This window comes from Scyliorhinus canicula, chromosome 1, assembly GCF_902713615.1.
Source record: "Scyliorhinus canicula chromosome 1, sScyCan1.1, whole genome shotgun sequence".
NCBI classification, from domain to species: domain Eukaryota; kingdom Metazoa; phylum Chordata; class Chondrichthyes; order Carcharhiniformes; family Scyliorhinidae; genus Scyliorhinus; species Scyliorhinus canicula.
In genome coordinates, this window is record NC_052146.1 from 175,359,551 (window position 1) to 175,377,138 (window position 17,588).

The window sequence follows — 17,588 nt, forward strand, 5'->3', positions numbered from 1 at the left end:
TCAGCCTGACTTTGGTCATTGGTAAGATTTTAGAGTACATTATTGAAGATGAGATTGCGGAGTACTTGGAAGTGCATGATAAAATAGGACTGAGTCAGCACGGCTTCGTCAAGGGGAGGTCACGTCTGACAAATCTGTTAGAGTTCTTTGAAGAGGTAAAAAGGAAGTTGGACAAAGGAGAACCAGTGGATTTAATCTATTTAGATTTCCAGAAGGCCTTTGACAAGGTGCTATATAGGAGGCTGTTAAACAAGCTACAAGCTCATGGTGTTAAGGGTAAGATCCTGGCATGAATAGAGGATTGGCTGACTGACAGAAAGCAGAGAATGGTGATAAAGGGGTCTTTTTCAGGATGGCAGCCGGTGACTAGTGGTGTACCTCAGGGGTTACTGCTGGGACCACAACTTTTCACAATATACATTAATGATCTGGAGGAAGGAACTGAAGGCACTGTTGCTAAGTTTGCAGACGATACTAAGATATGCAGAGGGACAAGGGGTATTGAGGAAGCAGGGGGGCTGCAGAAGGACTTTAACTGGCTAGGAGAGTGGGCTAAGAAGTAGCAGATAGAATACGATGTGGAAAAGTGTGAGGTTATTACTTTGGTAGGAAGAATGGAGGCATAGACTATTTTCCAAATGGGAAATGGCTTAGGAAACCAGACAGACAAAGGGATTTAGGAGACCAAGGTAACATGCAGGTTAAGTTGGCAGTTAGGAAGGCAAATGCAATGTTAGCATTCATATCAAGAAGGCTAGAATAAAAGAGCAGGGATATACTTCTGAGGCTGTATAAGGCTCTGGTCAGACCCCATTAGAGTATTGTGAGCAGTTTTGGGCCCCGTATCTAAGGAAGGATGTGCTGGAAAGGCTACAGAGGAGGTTCACAAGAATGATCCCTGGAATGAAGAGCTTGTCATATGATAAGCGGTTGAGGACCCTGGGTCTGTGCTCGTAAAAGCAAATGAGCATTCTCATTTGAGCAAAACACTCATTCCAGGTTAAGCAGCGTTTCACTTGCATCTCTTCCAATTTGGTCTACTGCATTCGCTGCTCCCAATATGGTCTCCTCTATATCGGAGAGACCTAACGCAGGCTGGGTGATCGCTTTGCTGAGCATCTTCGGTCTGTGCACATTCAGGATCCTGACCTTCCTGTTGCTTGTCATTTTAACAAAAGACCCTGTTCCCATGCCCACATGTCTGTTCCAGTGAAGCTCAACGCAAACTGGAGGAACAACATCTCATCTTCAGGTCTCAACACCGAATTCAATAACTTCAGATGATTAGCTCTACCCCACCTCGACCCATTTGTTTTCATCCCATTTCATTTTAACTGTCTTTTACCATTTCTTTCTTGTCTTTCTTAATATATATTAACACCTTATCCACCTTTCCTTATCCTTTCTCTTCTTTGCTTCCCCCTTCCCCTCCCCCCACATCTACAGTTTACCCTCTGATGTTAGTTTCCCTGCTGTTTGGCCTTTCACATATTTTGTTCTCTCTGGGGACTGCCATTAGCACTCTTTCCCCTTGGTTCCTGTGGCCATTAGCACCCCATTTCCCTGGGTTTCTGTGGTTATGACTCATCTTTCATTCTCACTCCACAGTATAAATATTTCCCACTTTCTCTGTCTGTTAGCTTTGACAAAGAGTCATCGGACTCAATGTTAGCTCTTTCCTCTCCCTACAGATGCTGCCAGACCTGCTGAGATTTTCCAGCATTTCTCTTTCGTTCCTGGGTCTGTGCTCATTGGAGTTTAGAAGGGTAAGGGGGATCTTATCGAAATTTATAGGATACTGAGAAGTCTACATAGAGTGTACGTGAAGAGGATGTTTCCACTGGTGGGAAAAACTAGAACCTGATGGCCAGCATCAGACTGAAGGACGGTGCTTTCAAACTGAGAGGAGGGGGAATTTCTTCAGCCAGAGGGTGCTGAATCTGTGGAACTTTTTGCCGCAGAAGGCTGTGGAGGCCAAATCACTGAGTGTCTTTAGAACATAGAACATAGAACAGTACAGCACAGAACAGGCCCTTCGGCCCTCGATGTTGTGCCGAGCCATGATCACCCTACTCAAACCCACGTATCCACCCTATACCCGTAACCCAACAACCCCCCCCTTAACCTTACTTTTTAGGACACTACGGGCAATTTAGCATAGCCAATCCACCTAACCCGCACATCTTTGGACTGTGGGAGGAAACCGGAGCACCCGGAGGAAACCCACGCACACACGGGGAGGACGTGCAGACTCCGCACAGACAGTGACCCAGCCGGGAATCGAACCTGGGACCCTGGAGCTGTGAAGCATTTATGCTAACCACCATGCTACCGTGCTGCCCATAAGACCGAGACCAGGTTCTTGATTAATAAGGTGATCAGGGGTTATGGGGAGAAGGCAGGAGAATGGGGATGAGAAATATATCAGTCATGCTGGAATGGCGGAGCAGACTCGATGGGTTGAATGACATAATTCTGCTCCTATGTCTTATGGTCTTATGGGGAAGGGGGGAGGGGTGCGATGATGGACAAGGCCATGTCCTATATGAAGCGGGCGAGGATGAGGGTCTCCCTGGCCTTCTGGACCCTTGCCATTGCCGTCTGTCCTCCATCATCCAGCTGGTCCTCTGGGTCTTCCTCAGGCTCATGCTCAAGCCCACCCTGCTCCAGCGCCTCCTCGTCCTACTCCTCCGAGGTGGCCAAATGTTCCTCTCCCTCCACATTGCCCTGCTGCTGTGCCAGGTTGTTGAAGAATTGTGGGACTGTGCTTGGGTTGTTAGGGGTTGTTGCCATGTCTTAAACCTGATGCCTTTGATTTCAGTTATGCCAATGGAATGTTTCTAACCAGAATATTGAAACATTTCTTTTTACATGAACTGAAAATGGACCATTTTAACGTAGAAATGGTCATACAAATATATGTAGTACCACAAAGTGGGCAACGCTCTGTGGGGTATACTGCAGCGTATCACCAGAGTGGGCGAGGCATCGGAACCGCAATTTAAGGAATCTGATGCACCGCTCAATGACAGCTTGGGTGGCCGCATTAGACCTTGTTGTCTCGGGTCTCTGCATCGGTCACTGGCGTCAATACTGCAGCCATTAGCCAGGTCCTCAACGGGTACCCCTTATTCCCCAAGAGCCAATTAACCATCCTGGGGTGGTCCTCGAAGAGGCCGCGAATGTCTGACTGCCCCAGGATGTAGCTGTCGTGCAAACTCCCTGGGAAGGGTGCACACACATGCATGATCTTCATATGGTAGTTGTACTCGAGCTGGATGTTCAGGGAGTGGAAATCCTTCCTGTTGATGTCGGGCATTCCCATGATGGCCCGATGTGCGCAGGGTGACATGCATGCCATCTATTAGCTGCAGGGCCTGGGGCATCCCTACGTTGGCGGGGAATCCTGATGCCCGGGCATCTTGTTGGGCCTAGTCCATGTCAAAGTTGATGTATATTTAGCTGCTCAGGATGTACTTGTGGGCTGTAGCTTGTGAGATGTCACACGTCCCAGCTCAAGCCCAGTAATGATCCTGAGGCAGAAAGGTTCAGGGCTGCGGTGACCTTGATGGCCACCGGGAGCGGGTATTCTCCTCCTCCACATGGAGCCAAGTCTGCAAGAACATGGTTAAAGTGCTGCACCATCTCCTTGTTGAGGCGGAGCCTCCTGTGGCACACACTGTCCATCATCTCTCTGAAAGATCAGTGATGCCTGTAGACCGTGGGTCCCTCCCTGGCCTGATGCGTGGCTGCATCCCCAGGTTGTGGTTTGGACCCTGCCAATGGGCTGCTGCTTCAAACCCCTGTTGATGCTGCGGCCAATGCCTTGTCCGGCGTCTGTCCGGCGTCTGGCCGCCTGACCTGCCAGCAGCACCACAGGCTCCAAGATATCCTCCATCTCATGTAATATCTGTAAGGAATTGGAGAGGGTGTGAGACTGGCGACCAGCGGTGTCTTTCATCATGGGACCCCCACAGCCTGTACCCCAGATACCTACACGTAATGTTACCTGGATCGGGCGCTGGTTCCCTCACTGGTGCACCCACCCACCCTTTGGTTGCAGAGATGTCCCCGGTGCTGGGGCCCAGCCCCTGTGTGTTTGGATGTTGGCAACTGTGTCCATGGTGTTGCTTCCTGCAGCGCTCAGGCACAGTGTCCAGGCATCACGGGATTGGGATGCTAGGCAATAACCCCCACATGCTACATGGCACACCTAGCCATGGGAATCCACTTGGGAGCCAATTCCCAATTCGCAATAGCCTTCAGCCGCACAGCCAGAGGCGTCTACAGTCAGTGGGAGTGGGTGGTTGATGGGACAGACAGGGGCTGGGGTTGCCCCCGTTATGACCAGGAGGTGGTGGTATAGTGGACCTGAGGGCACTGGGACACCCTGTCCACTCGACCCATGGTGACTGACCCGCCCCCCCCGCCCCCCGTGATCTTATGGCCTTGTCGCACTCTCGCTCAAGTGCAACACCGCCATTAAATCGTGCCCATAGAATCGTGGAAATTACAGCTTTAAGGCCCTTCAGCTCATTGGTGCTAGCCCTTCAACTTGAGCACTGTAGCCTTTGTATTTTTCCTTTTCAAATATTCCTGTATAAATGATGCTGGAATCTCTCCCTCAATAGGACATGAAATATTTTACCACAAATGACTAATGAGCCTTCAATCTGTCTTTCATGTCTCACCCTCATCCTGCAATTTTTCAAAAAAATCTATTCAGAGCACATCCTTTAAGGTTCCAGTGGAACAGATTCCATTTTGGCCTGTGTTTCAGCACCTTACAATAAATAAAATGTTATATAAATGCAATGTTTTTATTCTTTCTGTAATGTTTGTATTTACTGCAGGGTTTACATTGCCAGTAGGATTCTCATCTCCATTGACTGGAATCACTGCAACCCTGCCTCCAGGGGTCAGTACGACTACTTTTCAATTCCCTGGTCCATCTGCTAATGAAAGTTCTTCAAACGCCAAAGGATCATTTTGCATTCCACTGGTCCAAATAGTGCAATCGTCCGCACAGCAAAATTCATCAGCTTCACCACCGATTAACAGCTACCCTATTCCGACCACGCATCTGCATCCATCTCGAGATACAGGTTAGTTACTCACAGAGGTTGCATTTCAGAATTGAAGTAAATGGAAATATTCTTAGCTGAGGATCAACAAAGCAAATGTTGTATTGTGAAAGGCAAGTCATACTGATTGAGGGATGTGGAATGCGAGTCAGTACGTTAGGTGGTGATTTGTGTTGCTGGATTCTAATTCATTTTGTGAAAAGAGTTCAGTGTTTAAATGCACGGCATTAGGAATGCAGTATGAGACTTTGTCATGGGAAATATATTTTTGCACTCACTTTAAACACATGAAATAGATAATGAGGCCCAGGCTGGTTCAATTACTGTTTTTATAGGGAATTTTTCCAAAAGTGAACCTAAACTGGTTTGATGAGTTAATCTTGTTGTTTAATAATGGGGCAGAGGAGAAGGATGCCCACCCATAGCCATGGAGAGAGCAAAACCCACTTTGTTACATACGTGCTGAACATTAATGGACTGGAAGCCCTTTCAATTGATGATTACTACTGTTTGATCTGAGAGCTTCTTGATTATCACATGAACAAATATGACTTCTTGTACCTGTGGGAATCAAGCAAGAGCAACAAATCTGAGGGCCCTCTCATTCTGACCCCATTAGAAGCAAAGTGTATATGTGGTGGTCCAGGCAAACATGGCTTTGATCACCTGGGGCAATCACTTGTGCAGAATGTTACAATCTGATAAGCACATGTCAGCAGCAGCTTCATGGAAGGACTAGAGCTGCACAAAATTGGAGTTGGAATGTCCTTGATGCCACTGGCAAGGCATCTCCACCTGGCTCAAATGGGAGGAGATCTTGGACCAATCTAACCGAAGCAACAGAGTCCCATGCTGAGCGTGCTTAGCCAGGTGTTTCCCGGCGTTTGCAACACCGACAAAGACCATGCTATCCAACGGGACTTTGTTGTAATCCTCACTTAGTCCCATTTCCTGTAATGAGGAGCTCGCCAGAGATCTTCAGTACGGGAGGAGATCAGGATACCATTTTTAAATGGTCCCCCGCCGACATGACCCCCGAATGCCCCAAATAACCTAAAATAGGGTCCTCGGGGAACCCACTGCACCCCATCTCAGAAGAACAGGGCACCCCTGGGCCTGATCCCTGGAGCGGGAAAAATGCAAGCCTGGACCTTCGCATTGCCAGCCTGGCACCCTGTCAGTACCACCTGGGCATCCAGATGGTGGTGGCAGGCTGACAGTGGCCAGGGTGAATGTATAGTGCCAGGGTGACACCCTGCCCAGAGGGTCACCGCCTAGGAGACCCTCCCCAAGTGTAGTTCTGACTGATCCCTGTTTGTGGGGACCAGTACTGAAAGGCAGTCTTCTAAGGTCTTTGAGGCAAACGGGTAGATCCCAGGGTCTCGGTAGATCAGGCGAGCACATATTAGAGTGAGACTAGCTACCTCGCTTTAATATGCAGATTTGCCAAATATTGACTCCACCCACAATGGGCAGGATTCAGATTGCGACGCCTCGTGAGATCCTGTTGCTGGCAGGACAGCTCCCCTGCATGATGGCCTCGCAAGAGATTGTTCAGGTCCGGGATGGGGTGGTTGCACCAGAGCAGGTGAATAGGGCATTTGAGGCATTTTCCAAGAGGATGTGTAGGTCGGAGCCCCCAGCGATGAGTTGGATATGAGGGGGCTTTTGGAGTGACCCACAGTGGAAAAGGAGGCTCGTGCAGGGTTGGAGGAGCCAGTGGGGATTGAGGAGGTTCGGATGGTGATAGGGAAAATGCAAACGGGCAAAGTACTAGGGCCGGATGGGTTCCCAGTGGAATTTTATAAAAGGATTTCAGACAGGCTTGCGCCGCTGTTGGTGGAGATATTTGAGGATGTGGTAGCTAGGGGTGCGGTTCCGGAGATGGTGGGATAGGCATCTATTTTGCTTTTGTTAAAAAAGGGTAAGGACCTGGTGGAGTGTGGGTCGTATTGGCCAATACCCCTGTTATTGGCCAAGATTCTTACCAAAGTGTTGGTGCTTAGGTTGGAGGAGACCTTCTACAGGTGTTGGGAAGGCAGTTGGCCTTGAATGTGCGGCGCTTGTTAAATGAGATGCTCTCTCCTTCAGAAGAGGGGGAGCAGGAGGTAGTGATGACACTGGAGGCGGAGAAGGCATTTGATCTTGGGGGTGGGTTATTTGTTTGCGGTGTTGGAGTGGTTTTGAGTTGGGCCTAAGTTTGTGGCGTGGGTCAAATTGTTATACAAGGTTCCGAACGTGAATGTTCGTACGAATGAGGTGAACTCGGGATATTTTTAGCTGCATAGAGGAACGAGACAGGGGTGTCCCATGTCCCCCCTTTTTGTTTGAGCTGGTGATAGAGCCCTTGGCCATTCCGCTGAGGAGCTTGGATAAGTGGAGGGGGATAGTGAGGGGGAATAGGGTGGAGAATAGGGTGTGCCTATATGCCGACGACCTTCGGTTAAATATTTCCAACTCGGTCTCCACGATGGGGGATATAATCGCTGCTCAAGCGATTTGGGGATTTTTTTGGTATAAAAATTGAATTCAGAGGAGAGTGAGTGCTTTTTGGTCTCCCTGCCACAGACAGGAGTGGCTTGGTATCACTTCAGGTATCTGGGGGTGCAGGTGGCTCAGGATTGGGCCTGGTTATATAAATTGAATTTTATGAGCCTGGTGGTCAGGGTCAAGACAGATCTGTTGAGGTGGGACAGCCTCCCCCGATCATTGGCAGGCCGGGTACAGATAGTAAAGACGAATGTTTTGCCGCAGTTTTTATTTTTATTCCAGTGTTTACCGGTCTTGCTGTCATAATATCCACTCGTGTATATAATGAGATGCAGACAGGCAGTGATTGACACACAGGATGACCAATAAGCACACAGTACAGTGCAGCCAATCACCAGACAGGAAACTACCACTATAAAGCCAGAGGGCACAAGGTTTCCCGCTCTCTCTGGACCCAGCCACTGAGACAGTCAGAGTCTCCGAGCTAGACAGTGCAAACACCATGCGGTAGCTAGTAAGTCTGGTCAGGCTAGTACTAGGTCTCCAGTCAGTTCAGTGTAGTGTCGACCCACAGCTGAATATGTTTATCAGTTCTATCGTTCAATAAAACAGTATTGGATTTTCTCCAGTGTTAGTCGTCTGTTTCTAGCTTCCCTGCATCGAGTGCAGTCCACATCAAACCAACCTGCCTAACACATCACTTGCCGAAAGCATTTTTTACAGAGGGTGGAGTGGTTGATTTTGCCGCTTGTCCGTGCAGGTAAGGTAGTGAGGATTCAGAAGACAGCGCTTCAGAGAGGGCGACAGTCAAGGGGCTGAATTCTCCACTCCCCGACCCGAAATCGTATTTGGCGACGCGGCGGAGAATCCGTTTTGGCGCTGAAATCTGAAGCGGCACAGGTTTTCAAATTCTCTGCCCCCCGTGACTTGGCGTACTCTTGGAGTACACCGCGCCGAGTATCCACCGCCTCAGGCCATTGCCCAAGGTCCGCCCCGCGATGTTCCGTTGCTGACCGGCCGAATCCCTGAAGGCGTGGGACTCATGTGGTCTCACCGTCCGGGATCCTTGCGTGGCAGCTGTGGACTCAGTTTGGGCCGCCACATTCGGGGGAGGGACGATCGGCGGGCAGGCAGGTCTTCATTCGGAGCTGGGGGCAATGTGTGCGGGCGGTCTGGAGTGTGTGAGCGGCCAATGCGGGACACTATATATATTTTTTAAAATTTAGAGTACCCCATTCATTTTTTCCAATTAAGAGGCAATTTAGCGTGGCCAATCCACCTTCCCTGCACATCTTTGGGTTGTGGGGGTGAAACCCACGCAAACAGGGAAGAATGTGCAAACTCCACACGGACAGTGACCCAGAGCCGGGATGGAACCTGGGACCTCGGCGCCGTGAGGCAACAGAGCTAACCCACTGCGCCACCGTGCTGCCCTGCGGGACACTATTTTGCCGGCCCAGATTTGCAGGCTGAGTCCGCCATGGAGCAAGGCGCGGCCATTGCAGGCCGCCGCCGTGTGCATGCACGGCCTCTGGCCCGGAAGTGCTGGGGGCCGTATCTGCAGCTAGAGCTGCGAGGTCTATGACGGCTCCCTGCTAGCCCCCTGCAAAACGGGGAATCGGTGGTCTTCTGAAGTCCAGGGTATTTGGCTGTCGAATCTGATATATTATTATTGGGCGGTGAATACCAAGAAGGTGTAGGGCTGCGGTAGGGAGCTGGAGGCGATGCATCAATGGGGCTGGTTAGGCACAGGGCTAAATCGCTGGCTTTTAAAGCAGACCGTGGCAGGCCAGCAGCGCGGGTTCAATTCCCCTACCAGTCTCCCCGAACAGGCGCTGGAATATGGCGACTAGGGGCTTTTTATAGTAACTTCATTTGAAGCCTACTTGTGACAATAAGCGATTTTCATTTCATTTCATTTCAATGGCTCCAAAGTGGAGGTGGTCGATAGCTTTAAGTTCCTGGGGATCACCATCACCAACAGTCTGTCCTGGTCCACTCACGTTGATGCAACCGTCAAGAAAGCCCAACAACATCTCTACTTCCTACGGAAGCTAAAGAAATTCGACACGTCTGCATCGCATCGAGTCTCACAAACTTCTAGCGATGTGCCATAGAGAGCATCCTATCCGGCTGCATCACAGCTTGGTATGGCAACTGCTCGGCCCAAGATCGCAAGAATCTGCAGAGTGTGGTGAACTCAGCCCAAAGCATCACACAAGCTTTCCACCCCTACATTGATTCCGTATATACCCTCTGCTGCCTCAGGAAGACAGACAATGGGCGGGATTCTCCGGCCCCCCCGCCGGGTCGAAGAATCACCGGGGGCGGCGTGAATCCCGCCCCCGACGGCTGCCGAATTCTCCGGCACCGGAGATTTGGCTGGAGTGGGAATCGCACCACTCCGGTGCGATCGGCCCCCCCGGCGATTCTCCGACCCGCGATGGGCTGAAGTCCCGCTCATTCTATGCCGGTCCAGCCGGCGTAAATTGGACTAGGTCCCTTACCGGCAGAACCTGCCGGCGCGGGCGGGCTCCGGGGCCCTGGGGGGGGCGCGAGGCGATCTAGCCCCGGGGGGTGTCCCCAATGTGGCCTGGCCCGCGATCGGGGCCCACCGATCCAAGAGCGGGCCTGTGCCGTGGGGGGCGCTCTTTTCCTATGCGTCGGCCGTGTAGGCCTTAGCGATGGCCGGGACGAAGGTGAAACCCACCCCCCGCGCATGCGCGGGGATGACATCTGCAGCCGCTGCCACTCCCGCGCATGCGCGGACCCGCGCCGGCCGGCGGAGTCCCTTCAGCCCTGGCTGGCGCGGCGCCAAAGGCCTTCCACGGCGGCCGGCGGGGTGCAAACCACTCCGGCGCCGGTCTAGCCCCTGAAGGTGCAGAGGATTCCGCACCTTTGGGCGGCCCAACGCCGGAGTGGGTCACGCCACTCCGTCCCGCTGGGACCCCCTGCCCCGCCGGGTACGGGAGAAACCCGAATAATTGCCAGAGACCCCTCCCACCCAGGCTTTGCCTTCGTCCAGACCCTTCCATCAGGCAGAAGGCACAGAAGTCTGAAGACCCACACATCCAGACATAGGAACATCTTTTTCCCCACAGCTACTAGACTCTTCAACGAGTCTCCCTCGGACTGATCTGTTCCCTGTAAGAACGCTATTCATGACGCCCTATGCTGCTCTTGATTATTCTTTTTTATCTACTAGGTACTTTCTGTGTACGTTTCCTTGGTCGCAGAAAAATACTTTTTACTGTACTTCGGTACCTGTGACAATAAATCAGAGCAATAGTTATTTTCTTCCCCTTGCTCGCTCCCATGTAGTCTTCCCTGTGCTCCTTGTGGAATTCAAGCTTACCCACTCAGGGCAGGGTATCCCAGTTACTCGGGGTATATAAGGTCGGCCAGGAAGGCGCCATCTAAGCAAGAACCTGGTAGGGGGCTACCGTGAAGTATACATATCTAGTTTGTTAGTAAAACTTTGTTCTCGTTTTCAAATCGGTGTTGACTCCCCGTGTCCTTATTAAACTGGCGATGAGGAGTAAACTGGTTTGCTGTCGACGCTGCAACCTACTCGGCTGAGCCACCGCCCCGATTGTCTGGACCCAGGTTTGGATTTCTTTGATTCTCCATGCCTCTGTTTGGGTGATTAGGTGCATTTGACGCCAGTGTTGAAAATTGGAACCAATATGCTGAACAAATGCGTTATTTCTTCTGGGCCAACAATATCATGGGGAATGAGTGCCAGGCGGTCATACTGCTGATGGCCTGTGGACAGCATATGTTCTCGTGATCTGGAGTCTCACACACCCAGCGGTGCCAGATACGTGTACATTCAACCAGCTTGTGACATTCGTAGTGCAACACTGACCCAATCCCATCGATAATCATTCAAAGATATCTGTTTAAGAGAGCAGAGAGGTCCACCAGGTCCGTCACTGAGTTTGTGTCTCGATTACTGAAGGTAACTGCGTTTTGTGAGTATGGAGCTGCACAGGGAGGGGTCAAGTCCAAGATTGCAGAGTTTGGTTGTAAGTCTTGTCGGGATAATGGCATTGATGAGGAGCTGTAATCTATGAACAGCAGTCTCACATAGATGTCCTTGTTGTCGAGATGTTTGAGTGTTGATTGTAGAGCCAGTGAGATAGCATCTGCTGTGGACCGGTTGAAGTGATAGGCGAACTGCAATGGATCGAGACCGTCTGGGAGGCTGGCGTTGATCCGTCCCATGACTAGCCGCCTGAAGCATTTCATGATAACCGATGTCTGGTCACTGGTCGGTAGTCGTTGAGACAGGCTGCCTTGTTCTTCTTTGGTGCTGATATTATGATCGTCCTGATATTATGATCGTCTTCTTGAAGGAGGTGGGGACCTCGGAGCGGAGGAGTGAGGTGTTGAAGATATCTGCGAATACACTCGCCAGCTGGTTTGTGCAGGCTCTGAGTGCTAGTCCAGGGTCTCCGTCGGGGCCCGTCGCTTTCCGCGGATTCACTAAGGCAGCTCTTACCTCTGAGGCTGTAATAGTGGGTATGGGTGTGTCCAGGGCTGTTGGGGCGGGTGGCACTGATGCATTGGCTGACTGCTCAAAGCGGACATAGATCTTGTTCAGTTCATTGGGGAGGGATGCTCCAGCCCCAGATATTCCACCTGGCTTTGCTTTGTAGCCTGTGATCTCGTGTAAGCCCTGCCATAGACATTGTGGGTTGTGTCGTTGGCCTGGGACTCTTGTTTGATGCAGTATTGTCTTTTGGCATCCCTGATGGCTGTCCGTACGTCGTACCTGGATTTCTTATATAGGTCAGGGTCCACATTCAGTCTCAACATTCTTCAGCCTCTGGATCTTTAGTATGACCTATTTGAAGAGACTTAAAGCTTTAAAGTATAGAGCCCACCTTTTTTTGGACTCATCCTATCATGAACATGCATCGCGCAATCAGTTCATTTTGTAAACTTGATCTAGAAGTTCACTTTTCTTGATGCAGTGGTTCTAGTTTTATAGATTAGAAATAAAGTAGATATGAAATAATGGCAATATTTTCTGGAGCTTCAGTGTGAGTCCTCAGTCATGGTTCAAAAGGTGAGACTATACCCTTTGTGACACACATGCTTTGGCAGCCGAAAAGAGGGAAAAACTGGTGATCCTTACTTTAGCAGACCTCATAGGAACACAGGAACAGGTGGAATGTTTAGTCCCTTGAAACAGTAGTGCCACTTATTTTCCTCATCTATTCCTTGGTTTTTGATCAAAGCATCATAAGAAATAGGAGTAGGCCATTCAGCCCATCGAGCCTGCTCTGCCATTCAATAAGATCATGGCTGACCTGATTGTGGCCTGCACTCCACTTTCCTGCCTGTCTCCCTTGAATCCCAGGTTAATCAAAAATCAGTCTAACTCGGCCTTGAATAGATTCTGTGACCCAGCCCCCATTACTCTTCGTGAAGGAGTTCCGAAGACTAACAACCCTCTGAGAAAATAAATTCCCCTCATCTCCGTCTGAAATGGGGGACCACTTCATTTTAAATGTGCCCTCGTTCTAGATTCATAGAATGTAACCAATATTTATCCCTCAATCTTTACCAATTAAAACAGACAATCATTGTTGATCTCATTATGTTTGTGGACCATGTCCTTTGTGTTTGTCTACCTAACAACAGTGACCACACTCCAAAAGTCATTTATTTAATGAAAAGCACTGTATAAAGCTTCAGTACTGGACTGAAAGTATTAAATTTAACACCTGAAAGGTAACAAGGTAGAAAATGTTCTGAGAGTTGTGCACAATGGACTGTTTTGAGTGAAGATTTTACAACAATGAGCAAATCTCACTGTGACAAGCTACCTGACAAAGAATTGAAAGGAATACAATTAGTGCAGTAGAAGGTTCTGTTCTAACTGACTTTCGAGCATTATAGATGGGCTTGAAACTGATCCGTGCTTGTTTAATGCGGTCGCTGAATGGGAACATGAAAGGTGAACTGTTGCCTGGCATTGTTATCTTGATCACAAACAAGAAGAAAACAAATTACTCTGCTGTTGTAGAACGTGCTGAAAGTCTAGAGAAGGGGAATCAGAAATGAAATATGTAGTGCAGACTTCTAGTAATTTGGCTGTTTATAGTAGATACATGCTGGGACTGTTTCCGAACAATCCTGTTCCTCAGTTTGCGTGCCGAACCTGTAACGCATACAGAAGCCGTAAAACGTGCTGTAGATAAAAGGGAACCTATAGACGTGCTGTACTTGGATTGCCAGAACACATTTGACAAGGTGCATAGCAAAGATTATTGCAGAAAATAAAAGTTCAGGGTGTGGGCGGATAGAAGACTGGCTGGCTGGCAGAAATCAGACAGCATGCAGAAATGGGTCTTTTTCTCATTGGCAGGATGTGATGAGTGGAGACCCACAATTAGATCGGAAGACCATAAGAAATAGGAGTAGGGCATTCGGTCCCTCAAGCCTGCTGTACAATTCAATAGGAACGTGGGTGATCTGACATTCCTCATGTCCACTTTCCTGCCTTTCCCCTTGATTCCCTTACTGATCAAAAAACTGTCTATCTCAGTCTTAAATATGCATAAGGGCCGGGATTCTCTTTTTGGGAGACTGTTGGGTGGAATTGCACTTGATTAGATTTGTGCTCACACTGGGAGCGATTCCCAATCCTTTTTAAAATATTTTTATTCAAGGCTTTTTACATGTATACATAAAATCATCATAAGACATGAACATTAACATGACCCCAAACCACAAGACCCCAACTTCCTCCCCTTTATGTACACCCCACCATACCCCGCCTTTCTAATTTTTCACCCTTATCCCTCCCCCTGCCAGGTCAGTCACCCAAGCCCTCTCCTTCGGCGGCTCTGATTCCCGCCAACACAAGAACTGTCTCTAGGCTGTCAGGGAGACAAAGGCCAGTTCATCAGCCACTCTTCCCCACCTGAACTCCCGGATCTTCCGACACACCAAATATCCCCTCTTCCCACTTCGGGACCACCTCCCACGCCCAGAATCTCAGACATTAAGTCCGAGAACCCCTGCTAGAACCCGCTCAGCTTTGGACACGCCCAAAACATATGGAGTCATTCGCGGGTCCCCCCACATTCCGCCTACACCTATCCTCCACCCCTGCGAAAAGCCGGCTCATCCTCGCAACCGTCATATGGGCCCTATGCACCACCTTAAACTGGATGAGGCTTAATTTTGTACATGATGAGGATACGTTGACCCCCCCCCCCCCCACCCAACTCCTCCTCCCATTTGAGCTCCTCCACCTCTCCACCAACTCGGTGTAGATATACAACACCCTCCCTTCCCCAATGCTCCGATAACAACATGTCCTGCAACACGATGAGGCCGCAACCTCAGGAAGGAAGCCACCTCTCTCCTCACAAAAGCCTTCACCTGCAGGAACCTATTCCCTTTTGGCAACTCGTACGTCTCCTCCAAGACCTCCAGTCCCGCAAACGACCCCCCCCACAAAGAAGCCTTTAAACTACTCTATCCCTGCATGCCGCCATCCCTGAAACCTTGTATCCAGGTTGACCTGCACAAACCTGTGATTGTCACATATCGGTGCCCACAATGACATGCCCTCCAACTTGAAGTGTTGCCTGCACTGGCTCCACACCCATAACGCCGAAACCATCACTGGGCTCACAGAGTACCTGACTGGCGATATCGGAAGTGCCAGCAACAGTACTCTCAAACTCGTCCCCCTACATGACTCCGCCTCCATCCATCCCACACTGACCCCCACCTCCACAGCCCCAACATTGCGATGTTCTCTGTCCAATAATAATTGATCACGTTTTGCAACGCCAGACCCCACCCCACCCTCTCCAAAAATACCCTCCTCACCCATGGGGTTTTCGCCGTGGCTGCAAACCCCTAAATTATCCTGTTTACCTTACTGAAAAAGGACTTGGGGACAAAGATGGGGAGGTTCTGGAACACGAACAAGAGCCTGGATAGCACCGTCATTTTAACCCAGCCTAACTACAACGGCAACATATCCCACCTCTTCAAATCCACTTTCATTCACTTCACCAGTTGTGCCAAGTTCAATTTGTGTAGCTGGGCCCAGCTCCCCACTCCATGGATTCCTAGATATCGAAAACGCTCCCCCACCACCTGGAACAAACCTCCTCTCTTTCCCTCTATCATTGATTGGGAACATCTCACTCTTCATCATGTTCAATTTGTACCCTCAAAACTGGCCAAATTTCCTAAAGATCTCCATGATCCTTTCAAAGCTGACAACCAGGTCGGAAATATGTGGTAACAGATCACCTGCATACAATGATGTGCTCAACACCGCCTCCCCACACCCCACTCAGGCCCTTTCCAACACCTCGCCTTCCGAAGTACAGTTGCGAACAGCTCTATTGGCAAGGTACAAAGCAGTGGGGAGAGCAGGCACCCCTTCCTCGTCCTGAGATGTAGCCCGAAATACCCCAAACCCATCCTGTTCGTCTGCACATGGGCCATCGGCGCCCTGTATAGAAGCCAGACACAGTCCATGAACCCCTGGCCAAACCCAAACTGACCCAACACCTCCAACAAATATGCCCACTCCATCCAATCTAAAGCCTTCTCCACATCCATCGTCACCACTACTTCTACCTTCTGCCCCTCCGACGGCATCACAATAACATTAAGCAGCCTGTGCATATTCGTCGACAACTGCCTTCCCTTCATAAACCCTGTCTGGTCCTCCCCTATCACCCTGGCACATCGCCCTCTACCGGCAACACCAATGCCTTTGTCACCAACTTTGCAGCAACATTAAGCAGTGATATCGGGCAGTACGATTGCATTTCTTCAAAATCAGGGCGATGGATGGATGCCTGCGATAATGTGGGGGAGGGGGAGCTTACCCCCCCCCCAGTCTTGCCCTTCCCCTCACCTCATTGCACGTCCTCACTAGCAGCATCCCAGCTCCACACCTCCCTCAGCCCAATCGGGGCTTCCAGTCCATGCACCCTCACCTCCTCCACCCTTGGAAACTCCCAACGCTTCCAGTAACCATCTCATCCCCTCCTCCCCAGGTTGGGGCTCCATGTTGATGATCTGGCACGTCTTGCAGAGGTTGCCATGGCAGGGTTGTGTGGTGCCGTGGTCGCTGTTCTCCTGAAGGCTGGGTAGTTTGCTGCAAACAATAATCTCTGGCTTCTCACTAACCAGCTTCACCAGGTCTGTACTTTTCAGCTCTGACTTTAACTTCAATGAACAGTACCCTGTTACAATTCCAGTTCAGTTCTTCTTTGTTCCATTGATGTCAAACTTCCTGGAGCCTTTTTCCTCATTCCCTGGTCTTTTGAATTAACTGTTGTTTAGTTTATTTGGGACCTGCTTTCTTGCCCATTACTCCATTGTTCTGCTTCTTGTAGAACTGAGACAGATATTCTCTCACTAGCTGCTAAGCTCCTTCCACCTGGGTTCACCTAAAACTAAACTCAAAAAGCCTCCCTCCCTGAAAGGTGCCTCTGGTTGTTAAGCAACAGCTCATTCTTTCTCCAAGCTCTTGTTTACTTTTCACGCTATAAAATCTCTAAGCACAATAGAGACATATTTTAACATGAAACAAAAACTCTGTTTATTATGAATCTAACTAAGGTTTTACATTTTCTGACACAGAAACACCAAATTAAACTCCCTCAAATCTATACCTTATTTCTCATATCCAACAACACAAATATAGATCACTTAAAACTACCTCTGCTTCCTGAGAAAACCTTAAAGCATACTATATTATTGTCACTATTACCTAGATATTGTCCGACATTTACTCCTCTTATCGTCCCCTCTGTACTTCACTTGTACAGCTGTGTTTAAGAATGTGTAGCTTGGAAAACTGCAACTGTCTTGGGGTTGTGCTATTACGAAAGTCTGTATCAATGCTGTGTCTGATTTGTTTGTCTACTTTTAGATTTTTGAGCTGTGAGCGATGGGATGCTTAACTTTCATGACACTTATCATGGCAAGGACAAAAACAAATAATGCGTCATGCACTGC

At 49.5% G+C, this 17,588-nt stretch overlaps 1 protein-coding gene across 1 annotated transcript in view; it reads left to right on the forward strand.

The window, feature by feature from the left end:
• Window positions 1-4,750: 4,750 nt before the first annotated feature.
• Window positions 4,751-17,588, forward strand: part of LOC119962740 (centromere protein J-like) — a 168,038-nt gene continuing 155,200 nt past the window's right edge. The window contains exon 1 of the mRNA XM_038790792.1: window positions 4,751-5,105. Within this exon, the coding sequence (XP_038646720.1) occupies window positions 4,799-5,105 (307 nt within the window). The 5' untranslated portion in view covers window positions 4,751-4,798. The remainder of the gene's footprint in view (window positions 5,106-17,588) is intronic.